General features: G+C 44.0%; 1 protein-coding gene across 1 annotated transcript in view; it reads left to right on the forward strand.

Moving 5' to 3' along the window:
- Atp8b1 (ATPase phospholipid transporting 8B1) overlaps positions 1 to 18,838 on the forward strand; it is a 112,029-nt gene that overhangs the window by 72,192 nt on the left and 20,999 nt on the right. Inside the window, exons 8-19 of the mRNA XM_057789239.1 lie at positions 66 to 136; positions 1,429 to 1,511; positions 1,629 to 1,787; positions 2,029 to 2,117; positions 4,992 to 5,182; positions 8,082 to 8,290; positions 8,411 to 8,454; positions 9,532 to 9,688; positions 14,656 to 14,844; positions 16,245 to 16,357; positions 17,117 to 17,281; positions 18,222 to 18,333. Of these exons, the coding sequence (XP_057645222.1) occupies positions 66 to 136; positions 1,429 to 1,511; positions 1,629 to 1,787; positions 2,029 to 2,117; positions 4,992 to 5,182; positions 8,082 to 8,290; positions 8,411 to 8,454; positions 9,532 to 9,688; positions 14,656 to 14,844; positions 16,245 to 16,357; positions 17,117 to 17,281; positions 18,222 to 18,333 (1,582 nt within the window). The remainder of the gene's footprint in view (positions 1 to 65; positions 137 to 1,428; positions 1,512 to 1,628; positions 1,788 to 2,028; positions 2,118 to 4,991; positions 5,183 to 8,081; positions 8,291 to 8,410; positions 8,455 to 9,531; positions 9,689 to 14,655; positions 14,845 to 16,244; positions 16,358 to 17,116; positions 17,282 to 18,221; positions 18,334 to 18,838) is intronic.

Genomic DNA, 18,838 nt, shown 5'->3' on the forward strand with positions numbered 1-18,838 from the left:
CACCGGCGGGGATGTGCCTTCCACCCTGGGGACCCCATGTGACAGGTGTCTTTTGTTTTGGACAGGCTGACATTCTGCTGCTGTCCAGTTCAGAGCCCAACAGCCTCTGCTATGTGGAAACGGCTGAGCTTGATGGGTGAGTGCGTCTCAGGTGGACCTGTTTCAGAGGGGGCCTGGAAGGGAACATGCATTGCATATTCTGGGTAGGAAACCTGAGACGTGACCTTTGCCTCAGCTACCTGCTGTCAATCTGACAGTGTCCATAGTGGACGGACTCCTTTTATCTATAAAATGGAGCTTCTACTCTAAGATGGGACTGTTCCCCCACCTTCGGTCAAGATCACATACCTAAGCCCCTTATAAACTGCTGAGCAGTGATCAGACTCACAGATGACCATGGTTGCTGTTATATCCTCAGAAACGCGATTAGGTTCTTTGTCAATAGGCAATTTTGAACTCGCTTATCTCTTTTAGAATAAAGTGCTGTTTTTCAAGCAATTTTCGGGAGATTTATTGAGTACTCAATTGCATGTAGATACTTCTAAGTATTAGCCCATTCAGTCTTTTCAACAGCTATGTAATTGTTACCACACGAGGAAGCTGAGGCTCAGAGAGGTGAAGTAGCCTGGCTGAGGTCACAGAGTAAGGGCCAGCCAAGGCTCTGTTCTCTGGGGCCCCTTTTCCTCATATCCCAGATGTAGATCCACTGCTCTCTGGCAGTCTAGACGCAGGAGTGGAAATCTGGCTTCCCTTGCTCTGTACATCAGCTAGCTAGTTGATTGTCCCGTGTTTGCAGTGACACAGTTCTTATTCTAAAGTTTTCCAGAGACAGGAAGTCCCATCATGCCTTTTCGTAACTGAATGGTGGAGCTGGGATCACCAGTCAGCTTCCGAATGAGTGGAGACTCTTGTGTGACTGGCTGCTGTCCTGAGAGGATGTGCCTGCCTGCCTCACCGAGCGCTAACACTTGCTTTGCTTTGTGCTATGGTTGGAGCAGCCTGTATATTCCTGCCACCTCCTTTCCTAGATAAGAGTCTTGTAGAAACCCCTCTACTGCCTGCTCTAGAAAGGAGATTGGCGAAAGGTGCTAAGCAGGGTGTCCTGAGTCTGTTATGGGTACCATTGTAGTGGGGGCCCCTGCTCTAGACCTCATTGGGGGTAAGAGGTCACTTGAAAAGAAGGCTGTGGTTACTCTGTCTTCACTGGCACACAGCAAAAGGAAGGGACACATTTTAGGTTTGTAATCTTGCTCTAGAATCAGATTGCCCCACCTAAACTTTCAATTTGAGATTGAAAACAGAACAAGCCAATGGTTAAGTTTTTCTCACTCTCAGGTAGGCCCCAGGTTTCTTTGTGGAATTTTCTTTCTATTCTTTTGAACTCCAAATTTTGCTCCTATAACTCTACCTGCCTCCCCTTCCCTGTAGGGAAACCAATTTGAAGTTCAAAATGGCCCTTGAAATCACAGACCAGTATCTCCAAACAGAAGATAACTTGGCAACGTTTGATGGTTTGTACAGAACGACCTTACTTCATTTTAAATTCAAGTTGTTTTATTTGGGGTCCATTGGTTAAGCCTGGGTCTTTCATATTTGGCTGATTATATGGCTCTTACCTTTTGAAAAAGGCTTCATTGAATGTGAAGAACCAAACAACCGGCTAGACAAGTTCACGGGCACCCTGTTTTGGAGGAAACGGAGCTTCCCTTTGGATGCTGACAAAATCCTGTTACGTGGCTGTGTGATTAGGAACACCGATGTCTGCCATGGCTTGGTCATTTTTGCAGGTACTTCCTGAATGTTCTTCGAGTTCTTAAGATTTCAAGAAAGCTGAGCCTAGTGGTCCAGGCTCCACATGCCAGCACTCAGGAGGCCGAGTAGGAGGACTGATATTCCAGTTAACTGGAACTGGATAGCTAGACTACAGCTTCGGAGTGTCTATCCAAAGTCACAGAAAGGATAATTTTATTGACATGCTTATTAGTTGAATTTTCCAACTATTAATCATAATAAATTTTCCATTTTTAGGTGCTGACACTAAGATAATGAAGAATAGTGGGAAAACCAGATTTAAAAGAACCAAAATTGACTACTTGATGAACTACATGGTGTACACGGTATTTATTTTTCATTCTGGTAGATGAGAGACTAGACCAGATGGCTGTCTTTATCAGTAATTTTGATGTATGTTTTTCTAATGCAAGGTGATCTTGATTCCTGGGGAAATTCCAATTACTTGGGACCCTTGTCTCAAAAGACTGGTAGACAAAGGGGGTGGGGCACACATATTTCCTTCTAAATATCTCCCCTCTTGCCAGGAGCGTTAAAATTCTGGGAATTGTAAGGTAGATTTTACAGCCATTAGTTTCCCATTTCTATAGGGGAGTTATCATAAATGCAAGTGTGTGTGTGTCTGTGTGTGTACTGTCATGTGTGTATGCACTTCGTGCGTGCCTCCCCACCTAAGGCAAGGCTAAAAATAAGGTTTGTTGAGGGTGTTCAAAGCTGCACTCAGGCTCAAGATTGGGAGGAGCCACAGGGTTTGGCATAGACAGGTGCTCACACCTGTGTCTTACTACAGCCCACGGTTACAAAACAGGACAAGCGGAAGGCTCACCAGATGAAATCTCAAGGGACTTGGTTTAAATCCCACATGCAGCAACACCAGATAGTCACTCAGTTCCCTCAACAACAGTTTTTGACTGTGTGTGCGCCCTGTTGTCTCCAGTGACTCTTTTAGCTGGGGGCTAGGCGTGTAGGCTCCATGTGCCCAACCATCCTCCAAATTCCAGGCTTCTGTAAAAATTCTGGTGGTCAGCCTCAATGGTGTTGTTGGCCCAAGCAAGCATGGTGAGCTGTTTCTATATAGAACAGTGAGTTTCACCCTATGGGTTAAGACCCCTTGGTGGGGGTGAGAGTGGGGGTGTCAGACTACCCTTTCACATACCAGATATTTGCTTTATGACTCATAACAGTCACAAAGTTACAGTTATGAAGTAGCAAAGAGAATAATTTGATGGTTGGGCGGTCACCACAACATGAGGAATTGTAATAAAGGGTCACAGCATAGGGAAGGCTGATAACCACTGTTTTAGAAGAATCAGAAATAAGAAGCTGGGAAGTCCTCTCCAAACCTAAGTCTCCATACACCAGCCTATCTTGAAAGCCACCTTCAGAGGAGAGTGGGCTTAGGCCTGCAGTGCGAACTCTTCTGCACACACTGAGAATTGCTTTTCCAATATTTAAAGTTCAACCTGAATGAATAAACTCTTCAGAATGCAGTAACTGTTTGTTCAGGTGTATACATACTTACAGCCACAAAAAATAATAAAGCTGTCTGAAGACCAACCCCCCCACACCCCCAATTTTATGACCTGGAATATTTATATCTAGTGTTATTGTAACCATTCCAATGCAAGCACGCATAGATCATTGTCTCTCCTCTGGGCCCACTCATCTCAAGAAGATACTTTGAGAGCCTGTGTTCAGAACACTACATTTTCCCTGGAAATTTTATTACTACTGTGAAAATATAAATATAGCTAGGAAAATTGAAAAAAGAAATTGAGACAGGGTTTTACTATGTAGCCCAGGCTGGCTTGAATTTTTTGTTCCCAAAACATAGGCTTCTCAACTCCCTAACATAACATCTATTGCACCTTAGATAATCTTGTCTACTGTATTAGCTGCTACCTTTCTGCTGCTATGATAAATACCATGACCCAAAGCAGCTTGAAGGGAAAAGGGACTTTATTGGTTCATGGCTTCCAGTAAATAAAGTCTGTCACATGGGAAGGCATCACCTAGCCAAAGAAGCATAAGGTGGGCCCGAGACAGGGAACAGGAAGTTGAACCAAGCTTCTTCCATCAAGGCTCCACCCCTTAAAGATTTCACAACCTTCTTAATCAATTGGGGACCAAATGATCAAATGCATGAGCCTATTGGAGATATTTTATCATTTTGAATTTTTTATAAATTTTATATAAATATTTGCATTTATAACTCCTATAGCATTAAACGTGTATGAATACCCAAATATGGGAGATATTTCCCCACCTTTTGTTTTGTTTTGTTTTGTTTTTTGAGACGGTTTTTCTGTAGCTTTGGAGCCTGTCCTGAAACTAGCTCTTGGCCTCAAACTCATAGAGATCCACCTGCCTCTGCCTCCCAAGTGCTGGGATTAAAGATGTGTGCTACCACTGCCTGATTTACCCACCTTTCTTAAAAGCAAGCAAACAAACAAACAAAAAACAAAATAACTGGATATGGTGGCCATCCCTATATTCACAGCATTTGGCAGCTGAGGCAGGACTGAGAGGTCAGAGCCTGCCTGGGTTACACAGCAAGACCTGTCTTGGGAAAAAAAAAAAAAAAAACAGCAATATAGCTCAACTGGTAGAGAATTTGCCTAGCATTAATGAAGCCCTGGGTTGGATCCTCACCATCTCATAAACAGAGGGTAGTGACACATGTCTTTATTCCCAGCACCCAGAAGTGGGGGCAGGTAGAGCAAAAAGGCTATAGTCACCCTTGAGTATATAGGAAGGTCAAGGCATGCATGGGCTATATGAGACCCTTTCTCAAAAAATCAAAACAACTTCCATTCACTATTACCTATGACCCTCTCAAGTCAGTGTTATTTTAAGTTTTTTCATGCAAGGGTGAAGTATCTTCCCAAACAATATATCTCTGTTTGAAGTAATAATAGCCATGAGGCTACCCTGTCATATGAAGGACTTTAAGGATTGAACATAAGACATCAGCTCCTCTTTTGAAAGATGATTTGGGGAAGAAAACCTAGCCTTATAAATGTAAAGAAATCAGCCGTAACCTGATAGACTTTCAAAGCCACCTTATAGTCCTGCTTTCTTCTAAGCATACTGTTTGTACACACCAGTAAAAGGTCATATGTATGTAAAGTGCTAGACAACGTGAGAATCTTTGAAAGGTGTGGAGTTAGAAGTCCTGTTTTGCAATACATGTCTTCTAGATCTTTATTGTACTCATTCTGGTTTCTGCCGGCCTCGCCATTGGCCACGCTTATTGGGAAGCACAAGTTGGCAATTATTCCTGGTACCTCTATGATGGAGAAAATGCCACGCCCTCCTACCGGGGCTTCCTGAATTTCTGGGGCTACATCATTGTGCTGAACACCATGGTGCCCATCTCTCTCTACGTCAGGTAAGCCTGGTCTCCCCTTCCTCTTACTTTCAGAGCAATGTAGTGCTTTTTCCCCACCTTCATGTTTAGCAATAATCGTTTCAAAGGTCAAAAGGAAGAAGAAAATAAGCTTCTTTTGGAACTGAGAGCGAGGTAGGAGAAGGCCGTGAACTTTGTGTATCTCTCCTGTGCTAAGCACTTTCTATCTTGTCCTCTGTGTAGATAAGGCTAGTGACATTCCACTGGCAAAGGTGACAGTCATTTGCTTAGCAACTCCTCCTCAGTGGGTTCCAAAGCACAGAGTTCAAAAAGAGTCCAGGAGAAAGTGGAGATTTAGAGCGCCAGGGGAAATTCTTCCTTTTCAAAGCCTCGGTTCTCTTACCAGAACCTTCTTTATTACAGTTCTTCCAGCTTTGCTTGCCTGTCAGGCCCCTGCGTCTTGCTGCTACCTCGTGGTAGGAAAGGTGTTTCTGTCTTACTTCAGCCTCTCTAAACGCTGTTTCTCTGTTCAGTGCCAATCCGCATCCCAACAAAAGGTCAAGGTCATAGCTCCCTGCTTTATAACCATCCCTCCTCCTCCTCTTTCTTCTTCCTCTCGCATCAAAGTTCACAATTACTGACTAGTTGGATTTGGGGCCTTTGAAGGAGAAACTGTCTTGTAGTACATAGAGTAACCAGTTAGTCCCTTGCCAAACCTGGAGCTCACCATCTTAGCAAGACGTGTTGGGCAGTGAGCACCAAGACTCTGCCCGCCTCCACCCTACTACTACTTCCCTTCCTGAAGCACTTGGTGACAGGCACACACCAGCATGTCCAGCTTCTATGTGGGTGCTGGGGATCTGAACTCATCTTCTTGCTCGTGCAAGAAGCGCTTTACCCACTGAGTCATCCGTCTCCTTAGCCCGGCCATCTTGGTTTGGCATCTTGGTTTCCATTAAAGTGTACGCTGAACAGAAGGCAGCTCTAGGGATTTACCTCCCACTCAGAAAATACCAGTAGCTACAAGTAATAAAATCAAAATAAAAACAAACACACATGTCATAAAATTTAAATTAATTAAAGCTTCTAATGACATGAGTATATGAGATCCCAGGTGCCTCTGGGCTGTTGTTCACTAAGGTAATGACTGACTGGTTATTCTGTATTTACAAGGCTCAGTCTCGGCTTCAAAGGTCCCAAATCCAACTGGTGCATAATTGTATTACCTTATCCTCCTGGTCTCTCCCTCACCTGATCTAAATGGTTACTTCCCCTTCCTATTGGTCTCTATCTGCTGCTCTCTGCTTCAATTTTCTACCTAGAATGTACCTCAAGAGTTTACATTTGCTGGATTGTTTTGTTTGTCTGCATATGGGCAGGGACTTCATTTGTTTTGCCTGCAGTATTCAACACCAAGCAGGACCGCCATTTGTAAGGGACTTATTCCCACCTATAGGACTTCTGCAGCCATGCATTGCCCACGTAGCAGTTGTGGGTGTGCAAACAGCCTCCTTACTGTTTTTAAATTTGAATTTAAATTTTAAATTTCAATTTTAAAGCTGAGTTTTAAAATCAACATGATCCTCTTAGGATATCTCCTTTTGGACATTCTGTAAAGTCTGAGAATTTAGAAAGTGAATGTATTTTTTCCCAGTGTGGTAAGCAACTAAGGCGCTAATTGCCAAAAGACTTGACTCGTTTGAGACATGATGGTATGCCATCTAGTGAATCCTGATTCTCTTTGTACAGGTGAACTTGACTGTCCTAGTTGTTCCTAGGTGTGAGGGAGAATGAGAGAAAAGAGTGGGGTGATTGTATCTGTGGTTCTGGCTGCAGTATCGCTGTTACTGTTCCCACTGTGTGTTTTAAGTGCAGAGTTCCTTAGCTGTGGCTGATGCGCTGAGGTGTGAGGAGGAAATCACTCTGATGAGGTGCCATGAGGGAGCATTACTGACCCTGAGGCCGGAGAGTGATAGGTTTGGTCAAGGGAGCACAGTCTGGCTTATAAGAACTTTAATTTTCATAGTTCAGAAGGCTGAGGAGTCAACAATCAAGGGCAGAATTCTTGCTAAGTGGTGAGAGCCCATACTTTTGCCATAGGTGGCCCCTTCTTGCATTATCTCATGACAAAAAGGGGGCAAAGGAGATCCCACAAGCTTCTTTAATACAGATACTAATGCCCTTTGTGAGTTCTTTGTCTTAGACCCTAACCATCACAAAAAAGCACCTACTTCAGTACTGTTACACTGAAGATTAGGTTTCACTATAGGGGAGGAGGGGCGGGGTAATAACAGGTACTCTTCTCATTGGTTTAACAGTATTTCTGATCAAAGAAGCTTAAAGAAGGAAGGGTTTATTTGGGTTCTTGCTTGAGGGTACAGTCTATGATGCTGGAGAAAGCATGGCAGCAGGAGTACGAGGCAGTTGGTCACATTGTATGCACTCAGGAAACAGAAAGGGACACTGATATCCTGTCACTTTCTCCTTTTCATTCAGTCTGGAGACCCCAGCCCATCATAGGGGGGCTTTCCCCCTCAGGTAAACTGGTCTTGGGAACACACTCAAGCACACAATTAGAGGTGTGCCCCCTAGGGAACGTTAAAATTCGGTCAAATGAACCGTCAGGACTAACCATGGGGCTGGAGAGATGGCGCAGCAGTCAAGAGAACATAATGCTCTCAGTTTGATTCCTAGCACCTGAGTTGGGTGACTCACAGTCTCCTATAACTTCAGTTCCAGGAAGACTCGACACCTGCTCTTGAGAGCTCTTGCTTAATAAACCTGTTTTTAAAGAACGATTAACCGTTATACGAATGGACATTAGTTTTACAAACCAGAGCAGTAGAAAAGCAGCTCACTCCCATGTGCCCAGGGAGAGCAGAATCCTTTCTTGGCCAGTCCGCTCTCCACTCCCCACTGAAGCCTTCTTCTGTCCTCCCAGTGTGGAAGTTATCCGTTTGGGACAAAGCCACTTCATCAACTGGGACCTGCAGATGTACTATGCCGAGAAGGACACGCCTGCGAAGGCAAGGACCACCACGCTGAATGAACAGCTAGGACAGATTCATTACATCTTCTCCGACAAGACAGGGACACTCACGCAAAATATCATGACCTTCAAAAAGTGCTGCATTAACGGACAAATCTACGGTGAGTGTGAGGCTTGCGAAGTTGGGGGGATCAGGGCACCCCCTTTTGTCATGAGCGCACTTGAAGCTTAGAAGCTATACTCACCCAGACTCAATTTGTTTTGTCCTGTTTATTTCTTAGGAGACCATCGGGATGCTTCTCAACACAGCCATAGCAAAATAGAGGTGAGTGGTTTAGGCAAAGCTCTGCTTGCTGTGGATTCGCTTCGGTGGGTACCAGATGAGCGACCTGGGACTGGGGTATAAAGTAGCAGAGCTGATCTCCCCCCACTTCTGGAGACTAGAATTCTTACGTTGGTTCCTCCAAGAGTTCTAGGGAGAAGATGCATGGCTTCTCCATAGCCTCTTGTAGATTCCAGTGACCCTGGCTTGTAGAGTTCTAGGGAGAAGATGCATGGCTTCTCCATAGCCTCTTGTAGATTCCAGTGACCCTGGCTTGTAGGCTCCAGGCTGCAATCTCTGTTTCTCTTGTCACGTGGGGTTTATTTTCCTCGTGTGTTTGGTTCTATCTGTATTTGTCTCTTACAAGGACATCTGTTTTTCCATCCTAATCCACATGACCCCATCTTAACCTGATCACGGCTCCAGACCTCATTTCCAAATTAAAGAAACTGACAGGCACCATAGGTTGGGGCGCCGACATGCCTGTGAGAGACACAATTCAACTCACTATAGTGTGCCTTTTTATTTTAAGAAAAACTTCCACTAATTAGGACAAGAAAGTGGATGGTTTCACAGTTCAGAGGAATTACTATTCTTTTCAGAGGGCCGAGGTTCAGTTCCAGCACACACAACGCACAACTGTGGGTAACTCCAGTTCCAAAGGATGCCCTCATACCCTCTTCTGGCCTCTGTGGGCACCAGGCATGCCCATGGTCCACATACACATAGGCAAAACACTCAGACATAGAAAATAAAAACAAAAAGGAATGTGCTAAAATCCATTAAGAACTTAGCTACAAAGAAAAAGCAGTATCAGTTAGGGATACAGATTTTAAACTGGTGTGTGTGTGTGTATGTGTATGCAAGTGTGCATGTGTTCTGCCACAATGCACTTGTAGAGGTTAGAGAACCGCTTGGAGGAATTGGTTCTCTCCTCTCCTCTGTGGATCCCAGGTATCAGGATCAAACCCAAGTTGTCAGGCCTGGTAGCAAGCACTTTTACTCCATGAACAATCTTGCTGGCCCTAATATATATATATTTCTCATTAATTGCATTTTCTTTCTCTCCGTTTCTTTCAGTTAGTGGATTTTAGCTGGAATACATTTGCTGATGGAAAGCTTGCATTTTATGACCATTACCTGATTGAGCAAATCCAGTCAGGGAAAGAGCCGGAAATCCGACAGTTCTTCTTCTTGCTTTCCATTTGCCATACAGTCATGGTGGACAGAATTGATGGTGAGTGTTCCTTTGGTGTCTCGGACACTGGAGGCCAGTTTGGGAGTTGGCAGGGGACTCATGACTCAAGTGTAACAAACTCTAAGTCTGTCGCGCACTCAAGCGATGGCCGTTTGCGAACCCCGACACTGGCTGCGTATGACGTAACAAAGCATGAAGCACCTTATTATTGATTTTTTAATTACTTTATTTCATTTCATTTTGGGGTAGGACTGGGCTTGAAAAGGGCTTGTGTGCTAGACAAATGTTTCTTGAGTCTCCCCAAAAATGTGCTTCTCTCAAAGCTGATGTCTGATGTAATTATAGCTCAGAATAGGTTATCCCTTGTAAATGAAATTAGGTTAAAAGATATGGTTGGTGACCTGGTGAGATGGCTCATCAGATGAAGGCACTTGCTGCCAAGCCTGGTGACATGGGTTTGATCTGCAAGACCCACATGGTAGGAGAGAAGTAACTCTCACAAGTTTTTCTCTGACCTCCAAATGTGTGCTGTATCGTACACAACACACATACAAACACACATAATACACACACACACACACACACACATATATATATAATTTATTGGATGGTTGGCTATTGAATAAAATAGCCTAAATTTTTTTTTTCTACAATTGCTCATTGGAAATATATAATCAGGCCTTATTTGTATCATGAATGGGCGTTAAACTTAAGCATTATTTTCTACAAATTTCTTTCAGATGTCCGCTTTTGTTCTCTAGATTAAAATATTTGGAATTGGAATTAGATCAGCTAAAGCCTAGGCCTCCTTACAGTGCTTTTCTCATTTGATGGAATAAGATTAATGAGAATTCGTGAGTGAGCAGCAAGGAGTGTAGGTTCTTGTGGAATTCTTAAGTTCAGTCTGCACCTTCTGGGTCAGAGGAAATCTGTCCAGTGTCAACGAAAAATAGTTATTTTTATCATGCATAGACAGAAATTCTCGAATCCTCTTGCTAGACAAATGTGTTGTGGAGAGAACGAAAAGAATGCTTTGGGTGTGGCTCGAATGCAGGGCTCTGCCCACACGTCACTCATCCACCTCACCTGGTTCTCTGTATTACTGCAGTTCCCACAGAGCTGGAAAGCGCCTCCTGATGGAGTCCCAACATGGCTGTTTCGTATGTAGTGATATCAAACCCTCCTGAGGAGGCATATGTGTAAAAATATCACTCAGCAGGTTTCAAAGAAATCCATTCTCCTAGAATACAATGGATAGTTCAGTCAAGCAAAATAGCACAGTTCAGACGGGAGGGGCTGTGTGTGGCAGAGCGAGGGGCAACAGAATGGGGTTCAGAGTCTAATTACCCAAGCAAATCTGACTTGTTGTAACAAGACTAAAGTAGGATCTTTTTAAGCACTCTTGTTCTCTTGGGTCTTGATTTATTGGTAGGATTCTTCTTTGAATGTATGATGGAGACATTTTGGGAGTTAACTGCGCTCTTAGACAAATGTACATTAATTGTACAGTCCATTATTTTTGTCCTCGCTGGACTGAGAGGCAAGGCCTTGGAGTGTGTGCCAGAGATGAGGCAGGCCTGGTTTAGTCCCTGTCCAGCCAACATTTTCCTCAACAGTGCTGTGGGAAGCATGGTTGTTCAAAGTTCCCTCCAGCGTAATCCTGTAGCTGTTTGCTCCACTGCCAGCTGAGTCGCAGGGTTGAACATACCAAGTAATAGTCTTTGCCCAGCAAATGACAAATAAAAAGCCCCTGAGAACCAAGGCAAGTTGTATCTTCATGTGCAGGATCTTCTTATAGAAGAAATGGGACTTTGATCCAGTAGAGAATCATGAGAGAGTTCTTTGGAAGGGATTTTCTGATAAACAGATTCAGATGCCGAAAGCTCTAGGGGCTTTCCTGAGACCATCCAGCAGGGGTCAGTTCGGTGTCCTCCTTCACCATATGGCTGTTTCTTTGGCTGCCTTCTGGTGTCTCTCTTTTAGGAGGGTAATGGTGAGCAGTAATATAACCCAGAGGAGAACACTTGCCTGGCATGTGTAAGGCCCTGGGTTTGCTTCCTAGCACCACAGAAAAATGGGGATTGACTTTTTAAAAATTATTGTTGTATGAAGAGGAAGAATTCTTCTTATATACATGGCCCTGGACATTTGACTTCCTCAGAAGACGTTTTGGGTGGTGATACTTCCAGGAGTTTCCTGCTCCTTTGTGATCAGTTACTACAGCTAGGCAGCTTGAAACATCTGTCTCTGATCGCATCATTCATGAGGTCAGACATTTTGTGTCACTTGGCCGACCTCTCTGCTCAGCGTCTCACTAGGATCCCAAGGTGGCCATGTTCTCACATGGTGCTCAGTGTCTTCTTCCAAGCTCAGGTGGTTGGGCCAAGGTTCAGTTTCTTGTCGTTGTAGGGCTGAGGTCCCCATTTCTCGGTGAGCCTACAGCTAGGGTTGCTCTTTGCCCTCAGTCCTTATGAGACTGAGTCATGTTGGGGAGCCCTCCCTAAGTGAAACTCCAGGCTCCGACTCTTTTCCCAAACTAACTAGATGTCCTTCCTAGTCATATAGTTAGCTGCAGAGTGCCTGGTTATTCGGTCTGTTTGTTTGGTTTTGACTGGGGCGGGGATTTTTTTTTCCTTCTTTGTCTGCACAAAGGATCAAGCCTAGCATATATTAAGCAAGTACTCTACCACCGAGCTACATCCATGGTAATAATCTCTTTCTTAAAGTCGGCTGATAAGGACCTACTGTGAAATCTAAAACAACCCTTCAAAGTAACGCCTAGGTTAGTGCTTAACAAATGACTGGAAGAGAATGAATGATGCCACTGGGATGGGAACCTTGAGGCCATGGAGACTCTTCCCACAGAGGCTGCATGAGGGCAGAGTCTAAAAATGCCACGGAGCCTGTCTTGCCTGGCGCTCTTTAATCTAGTGCTCATAGAGTTTTCATAGGAGACCTTAGCATCCCCGGATCTGATATGATAGGAACTCTGGGGTGTTGTATCATTGCGAGATGCTCACAAAGAATGAGAAAGTCATGAATGTACGAGGCATTCTGTTTACAAATTTGAGAGGTCGAAGAACGGAAGGCATTTCTGAGGCTGGAGACTAGAAGGTCTGTGGTATTGTTGTTAGTCGGAAGCAGTTAGAAAAGGAAGCAGTGAGAGGTGACGATGGCATTTGTGAGTGTGTGTAATTTTTAATTAAGAGAGGTAGGGAAGGGAAGGAGAGAGAGACATGAATGGATGGATGGATGGATGGATGGATGGATGGATGGATGGATGGATGGGTAGATAGAAGATAGATGGATAGATAGATAGATAGATAGATAGATAGATAGATAGATAATATAAATATAGTGCCCACAGAGGAGGGCATTGAATCCTCCAGAGCTGATGTTAAGATAGTTGTGAGTTACCTGATGTGGGTGCTGGGATCTGAACTCAGGTCCTCTGTAAGCACAAGAAGAGCAACTGGACCCAACTGTCCAGCCCCACGCTTTTGTTTTTATTGTGATACTATCCTGGTCCGCAGATGAGTCTGTTAAGAAAAGGTTTGGGTTGCCCCTAGGAGGGCAGTTAAAGTAAGTTTTCTTCTGAGGCGTGTTTGTTCCTCCACACTTCTCCTGCGGATATAAAACCCAGTGTTAGATCAGGCCTCCGATGTTCTTCCCTTCTGTTTGTTGCCAAGTCTGTGATTTCGCCTCTGGAACACTTCCTTTGGTAATCCAAACATCAAGGTTTGGGCTGCAGTTAGAATTGTCCAAACCATGGACAATTTGCCCTTTCACTATTGTGTTTCCTTTCTCTGTCAATATTATGGAAGATATTTATGTTCCGGCCAAGTTAAAATATTGAAGGGAGGTGCCGTGTTCTCACTGCTGCTTGCCCAGCACTGGGTCAACAGTCAGTTGGCGTCTGTGCCTTCGTAGAGGGCTTGGGTGTAGCAAGCACTCGCATGACTTCTAGTGTGGCTTTCTGGGTGAACAAATAGAAAAACAGCCTATAATGCCTTCTTTACTAACTAATTGGGAGGTGCTCAGTATTAGCATAAGTGGGAATAGTGGTGTCCGTAGTTCCTGTTCTGGAGGCTGAGGAGGGAAGAAGGCATGAACTAAAGACCAGCTTGAGGAACACAGTGATCCCCCCCCCACACACAGACACATCCCAAGAGTAAAAGAAACAAAACAGAACTAAGATGCTGATGGGATTGGAATTTAGTCTCTGAACTAACATGGAAAGAAGGGGTTCCATCTATGGCTGTCTGCTCTTTTAGGTAGACTGAAGGAAGAGGCGTTGCTAACACATCTGTGCCCTGGTTTCTGATTGGAAAACTAAATGCCCTTTTCTGTAAATCTTCATCTGACTGGGGAAATGCTTTTAAGTTTAACTTATGACAGACATATATACATTGTACAGCACAGTAAATGAGTCCTTATAATGAACGCCCAGGTTTATAAAACATACACATGTGTATGTGTACATACACACACACTCAATGATTATAGCGATTTTATTTTTATGGGCCAGAAAGTTTAGAAATAAACCAAATGCCCATGAGAGAAGAGAATAACAGTTTTATACTTCGTAAAATAATATTTATGAAGACTCTTTAAAGATATGCCAACAGACTCAAAATCTGACACTAAAAAAGAAATCGGGTTGTAAATAGCCACGCGGTGTGTTAGGATTTCACTCATGCTGCAGAGGCCTGAGGAGACAGTAAAATGTTAGGATTGTTCTCTTCTAGACGGTGGAATTCCGAGACTCCTCTCCCCACACTCCCATTTTAAGACAGTTTTATTTGCAATCGCTATTATCACTTTTAATTTTGAAGGAAATGTAGTGTTTACAGCATTGTGATTTTTGTGTAAGCTTTCAGAACCTCTGACTTTTTCTCTATACGATGTTCAGAACCGTGCAGGGTTTTCTCAGTACAGCACTCAGGCATGGCTTCCGACCTTCGTCCACAGCTCTTCTGGCATTTCTCTCTTGCTTCCCTCCCCAGGGCAGCTCAACTACCAGGCAGCCTCTCCTGATGAAGGTGCCCTGGTGAACGCCGCCAGGAACTTCGGCTTTGCCTTCCTCGCCAGGACACAGAACACTATCACGGTCAGTGAGCTGGGCACAGAAAGGACCTACAATGTGCTCGCCATTCTGGACTTCAACAGTGACCGGAAGCGGATGTCTATCATCGGTGGGTCTCTTCCCCAGGCTCTCTCTGACTCCTTCAACTCCGTGTGCCTCTTCTCCATTTTATTCAGTGATGCTTGGACAAATGAGGACATGGATGGACGGCTGTCTTCTGAAAGGTGTCCAGGTTGACAGAAAATGGCTTTTCTCTGTTCTTCACTCTGCTGCCACTACTCCCTGTGACCTACTTGAATCCCGCAAAGACTTTTGACATTCTCTACCCATCAGGCCTTGAGTTGCTGAGTCTGTAGCGGCAGGAGAAGTACACCCAACAGTGCTGCCCCAGACCTGTTCTCCTTTATGTCGGGTCCCCTCCCAACACTTCTCTGCCCAAGGCCAGGAAAGGGAGGCCTCAGCAGGAAAGGCTGTGTCCATAAGTCCCAACCTCATTGATACAGCATTATCACCCTACTGTGCTGACCTGCAGACATTTGTGGGTCTTACCAGGAACCCTCTCGTGGTCCGGTCCCCTCCTCTTTGTCTTCATCTTCCTCTTTCCATTTGTATGAGTTTCGGTCTCAGAGATCAAACACTGAATTAGAAAATCATGATTCTGAATTAAAAAAAAAAAAACAATTCTTCATCCTGTTTTGGATCTTTCATATATTGACATTTTCAAAAAACAAAGGTCAGTTTTGTTGTAGAATGTCCCTGTCTTGGGTTTGTCTACTTAATGCTTATATCCTGGTCACACATTGTTGGCAAAAAAAAAAAAAAATGTAGTGGTGCTGTGTCCTTCTCAGAGGGTCACCCTGCAAAGGCACCTGATGTTTTATCTCACAGATGGTGATGCTAACTATTGCTTCGCTGAGTTCATATACTTTCCCACTGTGATGCTCAAGTATTAGCGAGTGTAGTAATATTTTACTCAGGGCTTCCTGGGTGCCCAACTGAAGGACTGGCAATCATCCCTGGTACCGACCTCACAGAACTTAAAGTGTAGTTAGCAATGGAGTGTAGTCTGTGATGATAGATTGAACGCTATAAGAAAGTGGTCGCAGGAGCCTTGTTAGAGGCAGTAAATGGTGTGAGCTCGAAGACAGGTAAGGAAGATTCCTATCAATGTGGACAAGGAAAATTCTGTGAAAGACATTGCACATAGTATGGAGCCTATAAATACTTGTTAAAACGGCGTAGAAAACTGAACTGACCTTAAATGAATGGTTTCGTATTTCACTGCTGCCTTCAATGTTGGTTGCAGCTTGCCAACTTTGCTGAGGGCAGCAGTTCAATTCATGTAATAAATGTATATATACATTATACACACACACACACACACACACACACACACACACACACACACATATATATATATATATATATATATAGAGAGAGAGAGAGAGAGAGAGAGAGAGAGAGAAACCAACCTAACTTTCTTGTTGCTTTTCCTTCCCTTGCTACCAGTGCGGACCCCAGAAGGTAGTATTCGACTATACTGTAAAGGCGCTGACACTGTAATTTATGAGCGGCTCCATCCGATGAATCCTACGAAGCAAGAAACACAGGATGCCCTGGATGTAAGTCTCACTTTGCCCCATCTGCTAGGGTGTCCAATCTTGCCTTCTGGGCTGTCTCTCCAGTGAAATAAAAACTTTGCTCGCAGCCGGGCAGTGGTGGCGCATGCCTTTAATCCCAGCACTTGGGAGGGAGAGGCAGGCAGATCTCTGTGAGTTCGAGACAAGCCTGGTCTACAAGAGCTAGTTCCAGGACAGGCTCCAAAACCACAGAGAAACCCTGTCTCAAAAAATAAATAAATAAATAAATAAAAATAAAAAAAAAACTTTGCTCACTCTTAGCTAACACTCCCCTTGCTTTGGTGTCATGGGCTGGGAACGCCAAAGTAGGGCATGATGGGTGGTGGTTTTGCTCTTGTTGCAGTATCCTCGGTGGTGAAGCTCTTTCTCAGCATCCAGGTCTTCAGGGCTGGTACAAGGGAATACTGGCACATCGCTCTTCCAGGGACCTTGAGCAAGGAGCTAGCTTCCTTGAGGTGTAGGCTTAACATCTCTGTGGTCGCCAAATTCTAGGTATGGAGTGGAGGAAAGAAAGCATTTCCAGATGTCAGGGTAATGAAGCAAAATATGGGACCCTGAGCTCTGATGCCTTTGCTGTGACCCATAGAGTTCGTAGCTCTGATGCCTTTGCTGTGACCCATAGAGTCCGTAGCTGCCACACATGCACAGTATACATGTAAGTGTAAGTGTAATTTTAAAAATGAATTTTTGGAGAAGTAACTCTTGTTTGCATGGGTGGATTTTGTCTTGTAAATCAAACAGGTCTTTGCTAGTGAGACACTCCGAACCCTGTGCCTGTGCTACAGGGAAATTGAAGAGAAGGAGTTTGCAGAATGGAACAAAACGTTTATGGCCGCCAGCGTGGCCACAACCAACCGGGATGAAGCTTTGGATAAAGTGTACGAAGAGATTGAGAAGGACCTGATTGTGAGTTCAATCTTGCTCTTTGACCTTCTGAACTGTTAAATTTGTGTTTTATTGTGTCATTGGTAGCATGGTTTAGGGATAATTCTTTGATGGGCACAGTTGGTACAAAGAGCTATATCATTTGAATTTTTCTTTTTCGGCAAACAATAAAATTTTGTATCATGGAACAAAAACCAAAATAGAAAACATCTATCTTTCTTTCTTTCTTTCTTTCTTTCTTTCTTTCTTTCTTTCTTTCTTTCTTTCTTTCTGTTTTGCTATACTGGCTTGACTGGCCTAGCACTCGCTTTGTGGTTCAGCTTGGTCTTGAATTCGTAGCAGTAAAGAAGTTTCATTTCCTATTAAAATGGCAAAAAGAAAACAAGCATTTAGTGATTTCGTTGGGAGAATTACTAAAGCAATTTAATTAAAGTTGTAGTAAAGCTTTTTTCAAAATAATTAAAATGTTTTGAAAGTCAAACATGGTTGTTTTTGAATTTATATTAATGGGAAATAATCAACCCAAGAGTAGTACTGCCGTTAGCTTGGGAAACAGGTATACGTTCCCACAGCCCTAAACACAATGAAAGTGAATCTTTAACAGCTTTTTGTGCTTGTATTTTTCTGTTTGGTGGGGGGGAACTCACCATGTAGCCCAGGCTAGCCTCTAATTTGTAGGTGAGCCCTCTACCTCTGCCTCTTTAGTGCTAGATTTTTCAGGGTGAGACCCCACACCCTGTGTCTATCTTGCCCTTTCTGCCTTGGTAAATTAAACTTTAGAGAAGCAGTTTTGAAGGTTTTGGTTTGAGGCAAGCGTGCAATGTCCCAGCTTTGGATGGTGGTACCGTCAATGCCATCAGAGCTCTAGCTGGCGTTGTATGATTGCTCTCCTTTTTCAGAAACAGGCAAACTGCATTTAAAGACACTTCTTATATGCTGTTTTTAAAAATCTGTCTTCCAGCTCTTGGGGGCTACTGCTATTGAAGACAAGCTACAGGACGGAGTTCCAGAAACCATTTCAAAACTTGCTAAAGCTGACATTAAGATCTGGGTACTAACAGGAGACAAAAAGGGTAATCCATCTCGTGGGGGAGGGGTGTGTGAGCTAAGTCACAATATTTATAGCTGCTATTCCTTTGCCTATGATGACCTTCATAGGCTTCCTAGCCTGTGGGAATGGAGGTACTCCCTCTTCTTAAAACCCCTCCTCCTGGTCCAGCCTACGCTGCCCACATCCTTCCCTGAACTCCCTCAGCAGCAGAGCTTGCTCTTTAGAATTTAAGCCTCATTCTGTCTTATCTCTCCAGCCAGAGGTGAGCTCCTACCCGGGAAAGGCCATGCCCCTGTCCCCGTTTTGTCTCCGGCTCTCTGCAACTGTTGAACATAGACTAAAACAATACAAATGCTGCTACAACAGCTTTGGTTTTCCTGCCTGTTGTGTCTTGAAAATTACGACAAACCTTTTATGTGCTAGGAAACTGGCATTTACACCTACAACTGAACGAGTCACCGTTCAGCGTTGATGCCTGATCCTCCAGGCCGTCCCTGAGAAATCATTGTCTCTCACTCCGACACTCT

Source organism: Chionomys nivalis, chromosome 14 (genome assembly GCF_950005125.1).
Source record: "Chionomys nivalis chromosome 14, mChiNiv1.1, whole genome shotgun sequence".
NCBI lineage: Eukaryota > Metazoa > Chordata > Mammalia > Rodentia > Cricetidae > Chionomys > Chionomys nivalis.